General features: G+C 45.6%; 1 protein-coding gene and 1 long non-coding RNA gene across 3 annotated transcripts in view; one reads left to right on the plus strand and one right to left on the minus strand.

Annotated features, from left to right (window-relative positions):
• LOC101688164 (CXADR like membrane protein) overlaps positions 1 to 20,845 on the plus strand; it is a 99,648-nt gene that overhangs the window by 74,995 nt on the left and 3,808 nt on the right. Inside the window, exons 3-6 of one of the 2 annotated variants that reach the window (XM_045080421.1) lie at positions 17,626 to 17,827; positions 18,444 to 18,611; positions 19,118 to 19,240; positions 20,234 to 20,370. In XM_045080421.1, the coding sequence (XP_044936356.1) occupies positions 17,626 to 17,827; positions 18,444 to 18,611; positions 19,118 to 19,240; positions 20,234 to 20,235 (495 nt within the window). In that variant the 3' untranslated portion in view covers positions 20,236 to 20,370. Of the gene's footprint in view, positions 1 to 17,625; positions 17,828 to 18,443; positions 18,612 to 19,117; positions 19,241 to 20,233; positions 20,383 to 20,845 lie in introns of those variants that run through there. The other variant, XM_004750097.3, reaches the window with a different exon arrangement.
• On the minus strand, positions 17,788 to 18,452 carry LOC123392179. Its single transcript, XR_006606885.1, has 3 exons — positions 18,327 to 18,452; positions 18,039 to 18,137; positions 17,788 to 17,929 (listed from the first exon to the last, which is right to left on the minus strand). It is a non-coding gene; the product is annotated as an uncharacterized LOC123392179 (long non-coding RNA).

Consider the following 20,845-nt stretch of genomic DNA (forward strand, 5'->3'; position numbering starts at 1 on the left):
CTCTGCCTGCCCCTCTGCCTACTTGTGATCTCTGTCTGCCAAATAAATAAATAAAATCTTTAAAAAAAAAAAGAAAGAAAAAAGAAAAAAGAAAAACAAAAATTTAGGTGGAAAGTTTTGCGATTTTTAAAAAAATCACATAAAATAAGCCAGGGAAACTGACTTTAGACTTTCCTTCCTTTTCAGAACTTTACCTCTCACCCTACTAAAAAGTGAAAGATTGTCATTTCTTCTCTGTCTATACCTCTGATTTCAAATGATGGCTTGTGCTGGAAGAAGTTTAAAGTTTTCACTAAAATAAAATCCAGGATCATTGTTGGATTTCAGCTCCAACATCACTTTGTCATTTTGATACTGGTGTCATCTAGTTCTCAGTACATCATCCTAAGACTCTGTTCTCTGTAGGGCAAGGTCACCTTAAACTGAGCGTTTTTATTCCAGCAGATTCTCAGTCAATTGTAGATATGATACTCTCTGTTCTGAATCAAGTAAATAAGAGCTATGTTCCTCTTACAGAAATTTAAGAAGAATGCCTACACTCGTCTAACTTTGACCCAAGTGCTTTCATTTAAACTAAAGGAAAAAGAGAGTTGCTGTTTTGTGTAGCCAGGTAAATATAAGGCTTAGAAGTTCATTGCTGATTAAAGCAGGCCACTGATATGGCTTTAAGCAGCCACAGTTCCCTACTTGTCTCCAATTAATGCTCCAAAGTAAGGATCGGGATTTATTTGGTCATTCAGAGCACGTGGATTTATTTAGCAAATAATATACACCGAGCTAGGCACTGGGACACAATAGTGAAAAAGATGGCAAAGTCCCCCTCTCCCTGGAGCTTACAGTGCCAAGCCATTCAGTAATTTAAAAAAAAAGAAAGAACGAAAGAAAAAGAAAAAAACACCAAAAAAATTTTTTTTAAGTAGAGAGCCCTTAAACATTAAGCTATGCTCTGGGTTGCAGTCTATTTAGCACATAGTAGTGTCTCATTTAACTTAACCCAGGAGGATGAATAACTAGGATTAGTGGTCTCATTTTATAAATAAGGAACCCCATACAGCGTGTGCCCAGACACAACACACAAAGTGAGAAAAGGACTTAAGGTCACTCATTGTGCCATTAGAAATGAGGCACTGTTGTTATCAGCACCTGGGCTGTTAACTGCCAGCTGTGCTACCTTCATAAATAATTTGAAATTAGAGTCTGTGTTATGTAGGAGATAAGGAGAATGTGGGAAGAAAACTATTCCAGACAGAATCAGTTGTGCCAAGGCCCCATTGCTGGAAGAAGCTTGGTACTATTGCAAGTTCTAAAAGAGTGAAAATCAATTTTTTTTTAATTTGGTGGGGGGTTTTTTGTAAGGATTTTATTTATTTATTAATTTGTCAGAGAGAGTGAGAGAGCACAAGCAGGGGGAGCGGCAGGCAGCAGGAGAAGCAGGCTCCCCGCTGAGCAGGGAGCCCGAAGTGAGGCTGGATCCTAGGACCTTGGGATCACGACCCGAGCCGAAGGCAGATGCTTGACCAACTGAGCCACCCACGTTCCCCTCAAAATAAATTTAGGTTAAACAGAGTAAATACTAGATTCCCACTATCCACATGAAGGAGGTAGTTGTGTGAAGGCATAACTTGAGAACTAAGTGACAGAGATAATGATAGAAATAGGCAGAGTGCTCTAGCTGAATATGAAGGAGGCAAGAGTAGTTGGTGGGGGGAGTCAAGGGCAGCTCCTGTAAAGAAGTCGCAGCTGATCTGAGCACTGATAGAATTTCCTGATTGCACTGAGGAATCACAAGAGTGTAGACACAAAGGCTGGAAAGTTCTGGGAAATCATGAGCAGCTAGCATACGTGGAGTACAAAATGTGAGCTCACAGAGGTTGCAGGATGAGAACACAAAAGGTCTTGTGGAACAGGTTAGGAAGCTCCGATACTTTCTTACATTGTCGTGGAGTTCTTGAAGGATTTTAGGAGCCACAGGGACATAGATGTGCCTAATGCGATCAACCTGGCCCTGTGTGGAAGCACACTGATTTTTATTAAAAGAGACTTGAGTAGAAGCAAGATCAGTTGAACAATTTCCGACTCTACAGTAGAGGCTTCCACTATAGTCATGGGTAGCTGGGATATCAAGGTGTAATATACCAATGTAGTGGGTAAATTTGCCACCATTTTTGGAATGAGTGAGGGTGAGAGAGAAAATACAGGAGGGGCTGGACCAGACGTGGTGCCTAAGGTAGGCTAGCCAATAACCTAGACCCCAAGGTTAACCTTGCATTTCAATCTGAGCAGAATTGGCTCCCTCCTTTTTGTCTAGGAGACTGAGAAATGCAGAGACCATTTGGGAGCGGGTAAGCAGTTTGGCGAATATTTGAATTTCAGCCTAGGTAGATAGCGCAGCCTCTAGAACTCCGGAGCTCTCCTCCTGGTTCTAGGGATGGAAACACAGTTACTTTCCATCTCCCCCAGGGTCAGTTATGAACACACAGCAGAGACCTTTCCCCTCTATTTTTCGGGTGGAGAAATTAGGGCAGAGATGTTCTCATTTATGTGCCAAATCCCTCCGGCCACCTCCTTTTCTCCTTTCCCCCTAGTCCTTGATCTTCAGCAAGAAAACTCCTGATCAAGGGCTTGAGCTTCTGGCTCTCGATTTTGGCTCAGGTCATGATCTCAGGATTCCTGGGTTGGAGCCCACCTCCAGGACCACGCCCCCACCACCATGCTCCATGCTGAGAGTCTGCTGGAGAGCCTCTATGTCCTTCTCCCTCTCACATTACCCCTGCTCCTGTTCCCTCCCTCAATGCCTCTCTCTCTGTCAAATAAATAAATAAAATCTTTTAAAAACAAAACAAAACAAACAACAACAACAAAAAAAAACAAAAAAAAATGCATCTGTAACAGGCCCACCAGGCGTGTCACAAGACACCCAACCCCACAACAGCTGCATTTCATGGACTTCATTTTTTGTTTGTTTGCAAAAGGATTAAATTTATATTCACTGTTCTCCCATCACCCCCCTCCGCCACCGCACCCCAGGGCAAGGGCTTAGTCTCAGCTCTGCATTTCCTAGAATTAAAACCACAGCTAGGACAAAGGGACACACTTGTACCTGATATTCAATATGCGTCTGAAAAAAACTGAGCCAAACTGGAAGGCTGGAACTGAGCCCCAACCTGTGTCCTAAATGCGTGTGAAATGCTCACATTGGGCAATGGTTATTTAATTATAGTAAGATTATTTTGGAGTTGTACAAGGTCTGCTTTCCAAAGATGTTACATACTTACCTTAGGTGTCTCCCCCAGCCCCTTTTTCCCCCATTAAATAATGGGACAAGATTTGGAGGGAAGGGGGGACGCCTGGGTGGCTCAGTTGGTTAAGCAGCTGCCTTCAGCTCAGGTCATGATCCCAGCATCCTGGGATCGAGTCCCACATTGGGCTCCTTGCTCCGCAGGGAGCCTGCTTCTCCCTCTGACTCTTCCTTCCACTCTGTCTGCCTGTGCTCGCTCATTCTCTCTGACAAATAAATAAATAAAATCTTTAAAAAAAAAAAAAAAAAGATTTGGAGGGAAGGGGAGAAAAGCACCCGGGAGTCAGCCCTACCTGGATATACCAGGTGCTGTGGTGGGGCCAAGTCCAAAGGGCTGAGGCTCACAGGAGGAAGTGATTCTACAAAGGGATCTAATACACAGGCTAATACACAGACGGTGGCCTTTGAGCTTGATCTTGAGGCCTGTGTAGGTGTTGTTGAAGCAAAAATAAAAGAGAGGCATTTCAAAAGGAGAGAAGACTGCATGATCCAAGACAAACACATATCAGAGGGTGTTGTTCAGAATCAAGGGACCTCAAGCTTGGGAACAAGGCTATTCAGAGATGCGAGGACAGGGACCAAAGACGAGGGGCAACCCAGGCTGCCCTGGCCTTAGGTGCCAACTTCAGAGGGCTGAGCTTTAGTCCAGTGTGTGCACAAGTGTGGGAAACGGAGGCTTTCAGCTACGGGGCTTTGCTCTACAAATGCATGGAATGACTTATGTTCTCTGGGTACTGGGTGGGACAATTTTGGAAACCTCAGCGACTTCCCTGAACCAGCCTAATAAACGCGATTGTGAGGGCTTACTAGCAAAAACCCAATGATGTCGCTTACCCCCGTTTTATTTTTTTTAAGATTTTATTTATTTATTTGACAGAGAGAAATCACAAGTAGATGGAGAGGCAGGCAGAGAGAGAGGGAAGTGGGCTCCCTGCTGAGCAGAGAGCCCGATGCGGGACTCGATCCCAGGACCCTGAGATCACGACCCGAGCCGAAGGCAGCGGCCCAACCCACTGAGCCACCCAGGCACCCCGCTTACCCCTGTTTTACAACTGAGGAACTTAAGGTTCAGGAAGGTAAATTAACAGACCAAAGTGCAGAGCTGTAAGTGGAGGGGTTCCTGCTTAAATGTCAACCCAGTGACTTCCCTGCTTGCTCACTCTTCATCACTGTGCCCTGGTGCAGTGTTTTTTCCAGTCGGGACTCAGTAGTGGATTCTAAGCGAGTAGACTGGGTTGTTTGTTTGTTTGTTTGTTTAACACAGACTGGAAAATATCAGTGTATTGCACATACACTACTTCCTGAAACTTACACTTCAGTTGTCTAGTGCGCTCCATGTGCGTGCTGGGTCACGGATGTAAGTTTCTTGGTGTAAGTCTGTTCAAAGCTGGAAAGCTCCTATCCTATAGGAGACTTAAAGCAGCCAGAGTCTCCTGTGGACCGCACCTTACTCAGTCTCTCCGAAGTCAAATGTGACTTTCAAAAATAGGAAATATTCATCCAAATAGTAACATGAATAAGAAAGAAATCCCCTAGAGCAAAAAGGTTTACCCACTTCTCAAATCCCACAAACCCCCCAAATTCCTAAAAATTACCCAGCTCTTGGGGTACCCGGTTGGTTCAGTTGGTAGAATGTGAGACTCTTTTTCAAAGATTTTATTTATTTAATAGACAGAGATCACAAGCAGGCAGAGAGGCAGGCAGAGAGAGAAGGGGGAAGCAGGCTCCCCGCTGAGCAGAGAGCCCTATGCAGGGCTCCATCCCAGGACCCTGAGATCAAGACCTAAGCTGAAGGCAGGGGCTTAACCCACTGAGCCACCCAAGTGCCCCAGAACGTGAAACTCTTGATCTCTGGGGTCGTGAGTTCAAGCCCCGTATGTGGCACAGAGTTTACTTAAGATAAAAATTAATCAAATTAAAAAACCAATTCCGAGCTCTTTACTTATTTCTGGTTTAGAATCTCTTCATTCTTCCTAGGAAGCACAGACTCACTTCCTCATAATGATTATGCAGCTATGAGGTAACATGAAAAAGTCAGAAAATAACATTCATTGAGTACCTGCGAGGCATTCCCACCTCACTTGTCCTACCTCCAAATATCAGCCCCTGCCCTTTCAGTCTTAAGAGGAGGTAAACTCTAAAGCTTCCAGTTTGCTTCCTGTTGCTAATATATTTCCTCCTCTCCCTATTGTCCCAGTGAGTTGGCATTTCTACGGCAGCTGCTTCCACCGCCCCAAGAAACCGATCCTTTTACCCAGTACAACAGGATGTGGGGCCGAGAACACCATGCAAACATGTAAAACAAACAAATACGGTATCAGAAGGGCTGCGACCTGGCTTTTCCTGGTCTGAGACTCCTCTAGCGGGGAGCTTTCAGGGATGCTGGGAGCCCTATCAAATTATTTGCAAAATAATAATGTACTTTTTTTTCCCTGGGTCAGAGTTCATAGGTTTTATTGGAGAAAAACAGAAAGCAGTGAGGTAGGACAAGGAAATTCCTCAGACATGGTGACGGGCTGATGTCTGCAGCAAGTGGTTAAGAAAGAATTCTTGGGGCTCCGTGTTATGCTGGGAGCCTACTTTTAAAAAAAGAGAGAGAATTCTTAGGATGTTTTTGGTGCCAAAAGGTGGTTTTTATCAAAACACAGGGACTGGGTGCACTTGGGTGGCTCAGTTGTTGGGTGTCTGCCTTCAGCTCAGGTTCCAGGATGGGATCCAGCCCCAAATGGGGCTCCCTGCTCAGCAGGAGACCAGCTTCTCCTTCTGCCTCTCCCACTCCCCGGGCTTGTGTTCCTTCTCTCTCCCTGTGTTTCTCTGTCAAATAAATAAATAAATAAAATCTTTAAAAAGGGGGGGGGGGCACAGGGACTGGACCCAGGGGCAGAAAGAGCTAACTTGGAACACCTGCCTGGCTCAGTCGGCTTCAGCGAGGGTCATGACCCCATGGTCAGGGGATCGAGCCCTGTACCCTGCTCCCTGCTCAGCAGCGGAGAGCCTGCTTCTCCCTCTCCCTGTGCCTACTGCTTGCCCTGTTGTGCTCTCTCTCCCTGTCTCAAATAAATAAATAAAATCTTTTACAAAACATTCTGAAAAAGAAAGAACCAGCTGCCTCAGGATTGTAAGGAGCGATTGCCCGTATACTTTTACATTGGGAGGGCAGAGGGAAAGCAAGTTTCCAAAAGGAATTTTCATATGTTAACGAACAGAACCAGGATCCTGGAGGTCTGGCTGTGGTGGAGCTAGGGCTGCCTTTTGCCTCTAGCAAGACCTTATTACCCTTAAGATGGCTGGGAGTTCCAGGAGGAAGGTTGTACTCTGCATTCCTTAAATATTTGTCAACGCCCTGCAAGTTGTTAAGAAGGTTTAATTTTATCTACATTTCTTTTGCCTTTGTGCTCCCGATCCCTGACCACACCGGGGAACAGGAGGCTGGTTGCACTTTGAGGGATAAGAATAGGAGAGAAACCTTTCCCAGGCCCGAAGACTCCTTTCTGGGATGTCTAGTCTCCATGGGAAATGCCGTTGAGTCTGTGAACCCCGGAGGTTGGAAAAGAACGCCCCCAGTCAAGCAGGATAAACTGTTGCCGATCCAGTTTCAGATTAGGATGTATGTTCCCACCTCACACAAGGCCCTCTCTAAAGAATGTATCAAACCAAACCGCCACCTGGGTGGCTCAGTCCTTATGTGGCTGCCTTTGGCTCAGGTCATGATCTGATCCGGCTCTGTGCTCAGCAGGAAGCCTGCTTCCCTTTCCCGCTCGCCCTGCTTGTGTTCTCTCTCTTTCTGTGTGTGTGTGTGTGCATCCGTCTGTCTCTCTCTCTCTGCCAAATTAATTAATTAATTGATTTTAAAAAAAGAATATCAAACAAAAGAATGCCCTCAAGTCTAAGCTGGGGACACTCACTTCCTTAATCTCCTTGATCTTGCTATGAACTTTTCACTGACGTGGGTTTTTTTTTTTCTTTTTAATGCAAGGGGCTAATACTTATAAAGCATTTAGAACAGTGCCTCACATAAAATAAATAACACATATGTGTTTGTTAAATAAAAACAGAACTCTCCAACTGGAAGTATTGCATTGTGTTGGTGGATTTTCATTTCTGGGCCTAATGCATATTTTCCTATGTCCAGGGCCAAGGGCTGTGCTTGGCCCAGAATAGTCATGAGATGGTCAGCGAGCAAAGGAATGACGTCCTTTCACAGATTTCCGCTCTTACAGTTCTTACTAGGAGCCTGTGAGGTCGGTAGCTAAGAATTGTTGTCCTCATTTTCTTTTAATATGTGAGGATAAATGAGACCTTAAACTTGGCTGCAGAAAACCTGAGCTCTATGCCTTTGAGATTCTGAAGTCCGTTGCCCAAGACAGATTTCAGAGCTAGCATCTCAGCTCCAAATTCCTAAAACTAAATCCCTTTCTTTCCCTCTGCCCCCTCCCGCAGAATTTACAGCTTCTCTCGAAAAGAATGCAGAAATTCAAGACAGAACTTTTGTCTAGGATTAAGCACTGGACCTTTGACTGAAATCGTGCATTTCCTGTACTTTCCAGAATATTCCTCTGCATAAAGATGAAGCTTGGGAGGGACCTCCCTATTGTGTATGTGTTGGGAGTGCAAATGTTCAGGTTGGGGTAGGGATAGATCCTCATTAATGTAGGATAATGAGTAATCAGACCTCTTCAAGGTTGCTTCCCTGACCCCCCATCCCCCTACTGTCTCCTCCCTCAGCGGGTGGTTTCAAGGTGCACTTCAGAGTCTTTATGAAAGAGAGGGTAGGAGGAAGAGGAGTTGTCATCCAGGAGTAAAGCAGGAAATGTGAGCAAAGGCTGGACTTGAAGAGTCCACTAAAGAGACGACAGTCAACAGTTTTACTCTGAGGTTGGTGGTATTTTTTTTTTAAGATTTTATTTATTTATTTGACAGAGAAAGATCACAAGCAGGCAGAGGGGGAGGGGGAAGCAGGCCTCATGCAGGGCTTGATCCCAGGACGCCGAGATCATGACCTGAGCCCAAGGCAGAGGCTTAACCCACTGAGCCACCCAGGCGTCCCTGTCGGTGGTATTTTGATGAGCTCTATCTTTGTTTAGACAGCTACTCTCTGGAGAGTCTCATTTAATCCTCCTTTTCTTAATCTCTATATTCGTGCCATCGGGGAATCTTATCTAGTCTCAGGCCTTTAAATACCATCCACAAGCTTAGAATTCTCAAACCCGTATTTCCAGGCCTCCCTCTTGAATATCCAACACATGTATATGCACGTGCTTTACCCCATGCCTCTGGCTGTTGGACAGGTAGTCTCACAGGTAAGAAGCCCAGAACTAAGCTCCTAACCAGCCTCACCCTGCACACTTCCTCCGACTTCAGGCCTCCTCGGCTCTGTCTTCTCTCCGGGTTGGTAGCTCCTTTCTCTTCTCATAGGCTCCCACCCCAACATGAGAGTGGCCCTGGACTCTTCTCTTTCTCTCATACCACAAATACACAATTGTCTAAAAGACATTATTTATTTGACAGAGAACAAGCAGCGGGAGGGGCGAGGGCGAAGCAGGGTCCCTGCTGAGCAGGGAGCCCAGCTCAGAGCTCACTTCCAGGACGTGGGGATCATAACCTGGGTCGAAGGCAGACGCCTAACAACTGAGCCACCCAGGGGCCCCGACTCCAACAGCCTCTTGACTGGTTTTCCTGTTTCCATTTTTGGTCTCCTACAGCCTATTCCCAAAACAAATCATATCATGACACTCTTCTGCTCAAAATCCTCTAAAATAGCCCCCACTTCCCGCAGAGTGAAAACCATCATCTTCACAATGGCCCGGAGGCCCAGCAGGATCTGGCCCCCCTGCCTGACCTCATTTGCTATCCGCCTGGCTTACTCCAGCACCCAGGCCTCTCTGAGGTTCCTCAAACACGCTAAGGCATGCTTCTACCTTAAGGGCTTCTGCTTTGCCTCTTTTCTTTGCTTAGAACTCTCTTTCCCCGGGTGCCTGGGTGGCTCAGTGGGTTAAAGTTTCTGCCTTCAGTTAGGGTCATGATCTCCGGGTTCTAGGATCAAGCCCTGCATTGGGCTCTCTGCTTGTCAGGGAGCCTGCTTCCCCTGCCCCTCTGCCTGGCTCTTTGCCTGCTTGTGATCTCTGTCTGTCAAATAAATAAATAAAATCTAAAAAAAAGAACTCTCTTTCCCCAAGGCTAGTTTGGCGTCTTTAAGACACGCCCTCCTGTCTCCTTCCAGCCAGGTCTACTTTGACCACCTTATTGAAACTGCAGTCTGTCCCCCTGGTGACTACCACCCCCTTCCCTGCTCTGTTATTTTCGTAGTATTGTCAAATGTACCATACAGTGGTCTTCCATGTCTGTTTCCTGCCACCAGAATGCATCCTCCCCAGGGACTGGGATTTTCAACTGCTGTGTTCACGGATCTTCCTCGGCACCTGTAACAGAGGCTGGCAAATTGTGGAGGCTCAAAATTTGTTGAATAAATGACTGCGCTCTTGGGTCTTTTTAGCTTACCATTCAAATCCAGCCTTTGTCCGCATTTCTACTTCCGGGTGGAGGTGGATGGATCACTCCTCTTCTTCCGACCGTCTCTTCTCGTTCTAAACATTCTGTAACTGGTCAGGCTTGCCAATTTGCTGCGAAATGTCTTTGAAGAATTATCTGAGCCTTCAAGAGCAGCCGATGGTGCTGCCCCAGTGAAGCTAGCTCCCGTTTCCCTGGCAGCCCTCATTCCAGTCCGAAGGAAGGAAACGAATGCTCTTCTTGGTACTCCAGCAGGAATTCTCATTTACAGACCCAGAGAGCTGAACTGTGAAACCACCTGCCGAGGGGGAGGGCAGTAGGGGAGTGGGGGGCAGAGGGGAGCAGCCTTCAAGGAATCTAGTTCCCCTTACTGTCATACCAATAGAGGATCTCTTCCTACCAAAGGCTGAACACTTGCCTCCATCCCCCCATACAGTATACCACAGGAAGGTCCCTCCTAAACATCGTCTTCATGCTCAGACTCCAAATTTCCAGATAAATTACGATCTAACTTTCCTCACATGTTAATCTCCACAGAAATAGAAATTAACTTGTGGAATGCCCATAGCGATGGCCCTGTTTCCGTATCTACAGCATGGCAGTGGGTCCTGTGTATAGAGATGCAAAGGAATTTTGTCCAACGGAGACTACAAGTCTTTGTCTGATTCTTATTTGAACCTGTTGTAAAAATCTTTCTGGTTCCATCATTTATTAATGAGTTAAATAAAATCTTTGACACATACTTATTTTCTTTGTATATGAGAATCATAATTTTACCCTTTTTTTTTTAAGTTTTCCTTTAAAACTGTAGGTGGGGGGGGTATCTTTTCCCCTTTCCCCTCCTAGGTTTTCTAGCTGGGGCACTGTAAATTAGACGAATAAAAGACAGATTTTTGTTAGTTGGTTTGTTTTCTCTCTTTAAAAATTTTATAAAAATTTTTTACGGAGATATATTTGACATAGAACAATTATATTAGTTTCAGGTATACAACCAAGGGAAGAGTTAATAGGAGGAAAACAAACAGAAGTCTATTAACTTCTGTGTACCATGTAGGTAACGTGTGAGAATAAGTACCCACAGATGAGTAACTCCAAGGGGTGGCTAGAATTTGGACTACATACCTAACTTAGTCGGGGAAAGGGAAGAGGAGAAAGGACACTTTGGGAAAAACAAACAACTTTTGAGGAAGATAAACGGGCCCTTAGAAGAACGAACCCGAGATATGCTAGAGATGCTAGAATGCTAGAGATATGCTCGCTGGTGATCTTGTCTGTCTGGGTGTGGTGCTGATTTCTGGTCTCCTAGAAGAGAAGATTAGAGTTGTTCTCAGGAGGGGATTTATTACACTTAAATTCTTAGAGGAGGCTCTGCTTTGAAGTCAAGCAGCTTCAAGAACTCAAATGCCTTTAGCATTTGAAATTCTTACGCACATGCAAAGTGGCTTATTCTGGGTGGCACATCCTGGCCCTCAACACTTTCATAAAACAATTTTTTCTTTTTTTAATTTTATTTATTTATCTGACAGACAGAGATCACAAGTAGGCGGGAAAGGCAGGCAGAGAAAGGAGGAAGGGGGCTCCCCCAGCGGGGAGCCCGATGTGGGGTTCCATCCTAGGACCCTGGGACCATGACCTGAGCCAAAGGCAGAGGCTTTAACCCACTGAGCCACCCCGGGGCCCCAAAACAATTTTCTTTGTATTGATATCATCTCTAGCACAGTGCTAAGCACGGAGTATGTTTTCAGTAAATGTGTATTCAATAAAGGCTTGCAGAATTGCATTCTAGCCTCGCCAAAGACGATTAATGGCAACAGACATATATATAACCAGAATGTCCCAAGGGTCTCCTGGTCCACACTCAGCATGATAGGAAGGGGATCTAACAATCTATGTGCCCAAGTCTTTCACCATTTCTCCTCTCATGAAAATGCTGCAAAGATGCAAAGAGTTGGGAGGGGGGAGGGAAGAGGCCATTAGTCTGAGTGTCATAACCCGGAAGGTGTCGTAAGAGGTTAACATTGATTTGGGACTTAGAAGAATGAAAGGAAAAAATTTTTTTTGAAGTTTTATTTATTTATTTGAGAGGGAGATGGAGAGAGAGAGAGAGAGAGAAGGAGTCGGGAGAGGGGCAGAGGGAGAGAATCCTAAGCAAACTCCCTGCTGAGCATGGAACCCAACATGGGGCTCGATATCATGACCCCGAGATCATGACCTGAGCTGAAATCAAGAATTGGACACTTGGGCGCCTGGGTGGCTCAGTGGGTTAAGCCATTGCCTTCGGCTCAGGTCATGATCTCAGAGTCCTGGGATCGAGTCCCGCATCGGGCTCTCTGCTCAGCAGGGAGCCTGCTTCCCTCTCTCTCTCTCTGCCTGCCTCTCCATCTACTTGTGATTTCTCTCTGTCAAATAAATAAATAAAATCTTTAAAAAAAAAAAAAAAAGAATTAGACACTTAACTGACTGAGCCACCCAGGCACCCAGAAAGAATGAATAGTTCTTCATGTCAAGAGATGGAGAAAAAGGAGTTTCTCTTTGGAAAAATGCAGTGGGCAAAGGCATTGAGTACAAGAGGGCATGAATCATATTAAAGAAAGGGAGGCAGTGTTATCTGACGGTGCCCAGGGAGGTGGACAAAAGAGGAAATGGGACTGGGAAGGTAACACAGAAGTCAATGCCGAGAACCATAGACTGAACCCTGTCCTTATTCAGAGATAGCGGGGAACCACTGAAGAGTTCTGAGCTGGAAAAGAGCTGATGTGAGTTTTAGGTTACTGTTAACTTGGCATCCACTTAGATTGTGATGTAAGGTAGATCGGAGTGGGCAGAAATACACAACTGCCAGACAGCTGGAAGTGGTAAACCGAGTTCAAAACGGAGTCAGGTTAGCGATAAGGATATGAGAATTATCACAGCAGCAGTGCTGGTTGAAGGGAGTGGGCCAAGCTGGATACGGAAAATGTCTTAAGTTGATTATCAGCTACAGTGTCTACCTTTACTTTTCTCCTACTTTCTTCTCCCCCACCTCACCTTCCCCCTCTCCCCCTGAAGACTGTGAGGTCCGCAGGGTAAGAGCTGGGTCTTATCCCTGCTTGTTTTCTAGCACCTGGCACAGTACTCTGGCCTGTGAGCTCAATAAATAATTTGCCAATGAAAAAGAGCATGGAGAGAAAGGAAAAAACACATTTGTCAGAAAGATGGTGAGGGTGGGGCACCTGGGTGGCTCAGTGGGTTACACCTCTGCCTTCAGCTCAGGTCATGATCTCAGGGTCCTGGGATCGACCCCACATCGGGTTCTCTGCTCAATTAGGCTCAATTAGGGAGCCTAATTCCTCCTCTCTCCCTGCCTGCCTCTATGCCTACTTGTGATCTCCCTTGGTCAAATAAATAAATAAAATCTTTAAAAAGAAAGAAAAAAAGAAAGATAGTGAAGGCAAAATGGATGATACAGAAGAATTTTGATATAATTGAGAGAGATCTGATGGACATTATATTGGCTGGGTTCAAATCTTTTCAGGAAAGCATCTGATGTGAGGCAGGGTGCCACGTGATTGAGGATGGGGTTAAGGACTTGAGCAGAGGGAAACAATTTGAACAGCTGCAGCCAGAAATGTGCTTGGGAGATTCCCGAATGCTTGTGTGCCTGTTTTTAGTGTCCTTCTGTGTATCTGGAATGCTCCCTGCAGCCTTCTCCCTGACTTTATCATCTCTCATTTAGTCTGCTTGTCTTGCAAAGCCTAACTCAAATGCCTCCAACTTTTCTGGGACATTCTCTCTGATACTATTTCAAATTAATTAATCCGTTTTCTATGTTTATACTTCTCTCCTTGCTAATCCCATGAGATTATAAATTACTTGAAGACAGGAAGAGGGTTTTACTCATCTGAATAGCTTCCCTGTGACTTGATGGGAAGCAGTCGTCCCATAAATGTTTGCTGACATTTAAAATCAAATGAGTTTAAGAATATGCTGAGTGGCAGAAAGGCCAAAGCTGAAGTTATATAGCTTGAAGTCTTGGTGGACCAGAACAGCACAGTTTTTGTGACTAATAGGAGTGAGTGATGGACACACAGAACCAGGGAAGATTCCAGAACTATGTAGTCTAGAGCACCTGAGTGACTCAGTTGGCTAAGCATCTGCCTTCAGCGCAGGTCATGATCCCAGGGTCCTCGTCAGTGGGGAGTCTGCTTCTCCCTCTGCCCCTCACCCTACTCACACTTGCTCAATCTGTCACTCTGAAAAAATTAATTTAAAAATCTAAAAAAAAATCTCCAAGCCTATAGGCTATGAGGCAGGCAGATGAAATTTCACTAATACTCAAGATTATTATTATTACTTTTTAAGTAGGCTCCATTCCCAATGTGGGTCTTGAACACACAATCCCAAGATCAAGACTGGCGTGCTGTACCCTTTGAGCCAGCCAAGCGCTCCAGGATTTGGTTGTTGTCGTTGTTGTTAGAGTAATCTAAACTTTGGTGTCCCTGCCTGGGAAAACAAAAACATGATCGCATATGTATTTTATGGTAGGAAGGGATATAATTTTTTCCCAACTGACTTCCTCTTTCTTTTTTTTTTTAAGACTTTTATTTATTTGTCAGAGACAGAGGGAAAGAGAGTGAGCATGCACAGGCAGGCAGAGGCAGAGGGAGAAGCAGGTTCCCTGCCAAGCAAGGAGCCTGATGTGGGACTCGATCCCAGGACCCTGGGATCATGACCTGAGCCGAAGGCAGCTGCTTAACCAACTGAGCCACCCAGGCGTCCTTGACTTCCTCTTTCTAACCAGCGGTGAAGTCTACGGCCATACCACCCTGAATGCGCCTGATCTTATCTAATCAGCGGTGAAGCCCCCCAAAAGGAAAGCCAAACAATGAAGTCCTCGGTATCGGACCTGAATTTTAAGTATTGACTTCTACTCTTTAACTCTTCCAGTCCCTTTGACTGGACTTCACGCTTTTGTAAGAACAAAACAGATTGGGGTGCCTGGGTAGCTCAATGGGTTAAGCCTCTGCCTTCGGCTCAGGTCATGATCTCAGAGTCCTGGGATTGAGCCCCACATCAGGCTCTCTGCTCAGCAGGGAGCCTGCTTCCTCCTCTCTCTCTGCCCGCCTCTCTGCCTACTTGTGATCTCTCTCTGTCAATAAATAAATAGAATCTTTAAAAAAAAAAAAAAATAAGAGAACTGTAAAGTTTTTCCGGCGAGATAAACACAACACCAGGCAAAGTGGGTGCAAGCCAAGATTTATTGAAAACACTCTCCGGGGAGGTTTCAGGGCTCAGGAGAAGGGGAGCCAGGAAAGTTGCACCGGGAGGAGGTGGGCACCCTCGGGCAAGGTTCCCCGACTCTGGAAAGCAGAGTGGCAGAAGTCGTGCCCAAGGCAGGGAGAAAGGGGCTTTTAAGGGGCCTCGAGGGGAGTTCAGAGGTCTTTTGGCAAGTTTCCCTTATTTGGATATTTCGCAGGCTTGTCGGGGTCCCATTGGTCCACTGGAGCCTGGGGCGGGAGGGTTTTCAGATTCCTGCTTGGGTCTTTGTTCTCCTGTCTGTGCTCAGGTTTTGTGGCAGGGACTTTCGCCATCTTAAGTAGCCCTTTCTTTCTGCCAGCCCAACAAGAACAAAATAGATTGATTTTTTTTTTTAAAGATTTTATTTATTTATTTGACAAACAGAGATCACAAGTAGGCAGAGAGGCAGGCAGAGAGAGAGAGGAGGAAGCAGGCTCTCTGTGGAGCAGACAACCCGATGCAGGGCTCAATCCCAGGACCCTGGGATCACGACCCGAGCCGAAGGCAGAGGCCTTAACCCACTGAGCCACCCAGGCGCCCCCAAAATAGATTGATTTTATAGTGTCACTTTTCCGCCTTCATTTCTAAACTTTCTGGAAGAGGACTTAATGAGCCGTATAATGAATGCAGATGGCCACAGGAAGTGGGAGTTAACTGGTATACCAAGACCATAAATGGCCTTAGATGGTTATTTTCAAATCCCGGTTCTGCTACTTGTCTGTGAAATGGGGATAATGCCTACAGTATTACCCTCTTATCTGTGCGGGATATGTTCCAAAATCCCCCCTGGATGCCTGAAACCATGAATAGTACCAAATCCTATATATACTATGTTTCTTTTATACGTATATACCTATGGTACTGTTTAATTTATAAATTAGGCACAGGGGCGCCTGGGTGGCTCAGTGGGTTAAAGCCTCTGCCTTCGGCTCAGATCATGGTCCCAGGGTCCTGGGATGGAGCCCCGCATCAGGCTTTCTGGTTGGTGGGGAGCCTGCTTCCCCTTTCTCTCTGCCTGCCTCTCTGCCTACTTATGATCTCTGTCTGTCAAGTAAATAAAATCTTTTAAAAAATAAATTAATTAATTAAGCACAGTAAGAAATTAAGAATAATTAATAGAATAATTTTAAAATTATGAGCATGTGGTTTTTCTCTCCCTCCTTCAAAATCTTATCGTACTATACCCACCCTTTGCCTTGTGATGTGAGATGATACAGTGCCTCTGTGATGAGACAGAGCGTGGGGAGACGACACAGGCATTGTGCACGGTGTTATCACACAGCTGCCTTCTGACAATATGACAGAAGGAGGATCATCTGCTTCTGGACCTTGGGTACTGAAACCACGGGAAGTGAAACCACAGAGAAGGGGAGAAACTACTTAACTTGCAAAAACACTATGTGAAAAATAAACCAGGTGTAAAATTGCTGAGCAAAAGGAGTGTAGCGTATTTTGAATAGCTCACATGCAGGTGGTGGGGAATTAAAAAGTCAGAAAGGGTATGCAGGGGAGGGACACCTGGGTGGCTCCGTCTGTTGAGCTTCTGACTCTTGATTCCGGCTGAGGTCATGATCTCAAGGTGGTGGGATCAAGCTCTGTGTTGGGCTCTGCACTGGGCTGGGTGTAGAGCGTGCATGCTCACTCTCTCAAAAAGAAAAAAAGGGGGGGGGGTTTGCAGGGGGAAGGTAGACCTCCTCTCCATCCTTTTCTGCCAAATCTCCTCACAGTCAACTCTTGATACTTTTATTTTTTAAAGATTTATTTATTTATTTCACACAGAGAGAGAGATTACAAGTAGGCGGGGTGGGGGGTGGGGACCTGGCTTCCCGCCGAGCAGGGAACCCGATGGGGCTTGATCCCAGGACCCTGAGATCATGACCTGAGCCAAAGGCAGAGGCTTAACCCGCTGAGCCACCGAAGCACCCCCAAGTCTTGATACTCTTATATGCATTTATGATACATTCCCTTCCTCCCTTGACTTAGCTGTGAGAACTTCACTGAACATGTAATTCAAATGCAAAAATCCCTTACCTATTAAATGAAATGGCTCTGAGCATTTAATGAAACAATTACTACTTTGTAATTAAAATGCTACACACACAAAAAGAGGTATTATCTTGGGAAGGAGAAGGAGGCCTAGACAAACATGTCGTACTTTTAAAATCTTTTTTTTTTTTAAGATTTTATTTATTTATTTGACAGACAGAGATCACAAATAGGCAGAGAGGCAGGCAAAGAGAGAGAGAGAGGAGGAAGGAGGCTCCTTGCTAAGCAGAGATGCCAACTCGGGGCTCGATCCCAGGACCCTGGGATCATGACCTGAGCCGAAAGTAGAGGCTTTAACCCACTGAGCCACCCAGGCGCCCCAACGTGTGGTACTTCTAACTTCATTGAGAACAAAGGGTCTCTTGACCCTTAGAAATCAGCTTTGGGCGTGACTGCTTTCTTCCATTAGGAGTGTTCCCTTTCCTCATCTTGGCATCAGCAAAAGATGAAGGCCGAGATCCACACTGCTTGACGCCCGGCCTTGGTCTGTCCCCCAGGTGATCACCTACTCCAGCCGTCATGTCTACAGTAACCTGACGGAGGAGCAGAAGGGCCGAGTGGCCTTTGCTTCCAATTTCCTGGCAGGAGACGCCTCCCTGCAGATTGAGCCTCTGAAGCCCAGTGATGAGGGCCGGTACAGCTGCAAGGTGAAGAATTCAGGGCGCTACGTGTGGAGTCATGTCGTCTTGAAAGTCTTAGGTAAGCTAGAGTGCCAAGGTAAACCCCTCCATCTCAATAATGCGGTCTCTGTGAGGAACAGCCAAATGCCCCAGAGTCGAGTTTCCTGGGAAGAAGTACGTTCTATATTTTAGACATAATAAAAGAAGAAAGAATAATCACAATTTTCCATGGGAGCCCACTTACAAAGTTTAAATATCCTCTCGTGTTTAAATGGCATTCTTATATTTACCTTACATCTCTCCGATCCGAATCAACTCCATTTCTGGTTTCTGGCAGCAGAAGCTACTAAGCTCTATTTAATTGCATCCAAGTGAATGGGTTTCTGTCCCTGTTTCAGTATTAATAAAATCACACTCAACTTTGAAAAGTGTCTTGAGAGGGGATGAGGGAGTTTCTGGGGCAGCCTCTGAAAATTACGGTGGCACCAGCCTCTGAAAATTACAGTGGGATTGGGTGTATGTGTGTAGGGGGTGGAGGAGGGTGCATTTTGGGGGTGCTGTAAAGCATGGTTACGTACCAAAAGACCCACTCCGCAGTGGACCTTAAGAGACAGCTAGAGAAACAGCTCAACGGGACACGGTTTTTCCACTGAATCGGGTGTTTGGCGATCTTTGAAGCTTTTTTCTTTTTCCAGTGAGACCATCAAAGCCCAAATGCGAGTTGGAAGGAGAGCTGACAGAAGGAAGTGACGTGACTCTGCAGTGTGAGTCAGCCTCTGGCACAAAGCCCATCGTGTATTACTGGCAGCGACTCCGGGAAAAGGAGGGAGAGGATGAGCGTCTCCCCCCCAAGTCCAGGATTGGTAAGTCATCTCTCCACCAGTCTGCTGAGACAACAGAATGGTATACTCTAGCCGTGAACTCGGAGTCTTGTTTGGTCAGCAACTCACCATGTGACCTTGAACGCTCTGCTGAACCTCTGAGCTTCTATGTTGCATCCGTCAACCTGGACAGAAAACAAACAAACAAACAAAAACAAAAACAAAAACAAACAAAAAACCCCACCCATCTTTTCTTTCCTCAAATGGCACGTAAAAGTGGCAGAAGAAGGGAGGGAGAGATGTATTGGGTGTCCATGATAGCTAATTACGATGCTTACTGTCCCTCCCACATTCCCAGTCTTTTGTTAAGTCTGGAGGATGTGCAGTTTCAAAGAATGTTCACCTTCCTTTCCACATTCCAAAAAAATCGATCATCTCATCCTTCCACACTATATTAGAGAATCTTAGGTCAATGACGCAGTAAGGTGAGCAGTAGACAGAGATCCTGTGACTAAGAGGATTACAGTTATCCTTCTGCTTGTGTGTAGACTACAGTAACCCTGGACGAGTTCTGCTGCACAATCTTACCATGTCGTCCTCTGGACTCTACCAGTGCACGGCCGGCAACGAGGCTGGGAAGGAAAGCTGTGTGGTGCGAGTCACTGTACGGTGTAAGTATCCAACGGGCTCGCTCCTGCTTTCCCATTGGTTCCGTGTAAAACACTTCATCACAAGGAAGAGGAAAGTCAAGGTCAAGACCTTTATTTCCAGAAGGACATGGCTAGCGCTAAAATAAATCTAGTAGTTGCACTGAGGTATCTAATTCTCTGTTTAGGAACATGGGCAAATTTGTCAGCTCCCTGAAGAAATTCATTATGTCCAGGAGGGGACTAAGTGGAGATTTTCTTTATAAATGTAAATTTCCCTTATAAAAGGGTAACTTGTACTCTGTTTCCAGAACTTCTCCTCTGTGTCTGCTGTTTCTTAGAGATAATCAGCTTAAGCGGGGCACCTGGCTGGCTTAGCCAGTAGTGGACAGACTCTTGATCACGACTCTTGATCTCAGAGTCGTGAGTTCAAGCCCCAGTTTGGGTATGGAGCCTACCTCAAAAAAAAAAAAAAAAAAAAAAAAAAAAACAGCTTAAAATAGTCCTAATGTCAAAGAGGCCTATTCTGGGGTGGCGTGATCTGCTACCTTTTGGTATTGAGGGGGTTGGTCATACAGCAAGGGTAAGAAGATAGAAACATCTGGAAATACCCTGTCTGGGGCTTGTGTTTCTGTTTAAGTAAATGCTATTCCCAATGTGGGGCTCAAACTCATAACCTCAAAATCAAGAGTCCTTGAGATTAAGAGTCGCATGCTTCACCCACTAAACCAGACAGGTGTCCCAGGCCTTATGCTTTTTAAATTCATATTTTTTTTTTTTTAAGATTTTATTTATTTACTTGACAGAGAGAGACACAGGGAGAGAGGGAACACAAGCAGTGGGAGAGGGAAAAGCAGGCTTCCTACTGAGCAGGGAACCTAATGCGGGGCTCGATCCCAGGATTCTGGGATCATGACCTGAGCTGAAGGCAGATACTTAAAGACTGAGACACCCAGGTCCCCGAGTGCATGTATTTCTTGGCTTATGTTTCGTTTTACCTCTGCTTTTGTTTCTGAGAAAACAGATGTACAGAGCATCGGCATGATAGCAGGAGCAGTGACGGGCATGGTGGCTGGAGCTCTGCTGATTTTCCTCTTGGTGTGGCTGTTGATCCGAAGGAAAGACAAAGAGAGATACGAGGAAGAAGAGAGACCTAATGAAATTCGGTAAACCTCCCTTCAACATCCCTTCTACTAGACTTCCTTTCCAGAGCTAGGTCTATAGTGAACAGCCAACATAAATGTCCCATTTCCTCATATTTTTTAAAGCTTTTTTATTTATTTGAGAGGGACGCAGCAGTGGGGGTGGGAGTGACAGGGCAGAGGCAGAGGGATAGGCAGACGCCCTGCTCAGCCGGGCGCCCAATTTGAGGCTTAATCCCTGGCCCCTGATATCATGACCTGAGCTGAAGCAGACCCTTAACCTTAACCAACTGAGACAGCCAGGCGCCCCTCCCATTTCCTCTTAACTATGAATCTGTTAAAATGATTATTCTGATTAGGTAAGGAGTTCCAGCCTAAGGACAGAAGGTCTGGTTTATCTTGCCTTTACTGTGAAACTCTCTATTCTCAGCTGAGAATTAAAAGATCAACTTTATGTTACTTCTGATTCACTTCCATTTTTACATTG

Source organism: Mustela putorius, unplaced genomic scaffold, assembly GCF_011764305.1.
Source record: "Mustela putorius furo isolate JIRA1106 unplaced genomic scaffold, ASM1176430v1.1 tig00000460_pilon_pilon_pilon, whole genome shotgun sequence".
Taxonomy (NCBI): domain Eukaryota; kingdom Metazoa; phylum Chordata; class Mammalia; order Carnivora; family Mustelidae; genus Mustela; species Mustela putorius.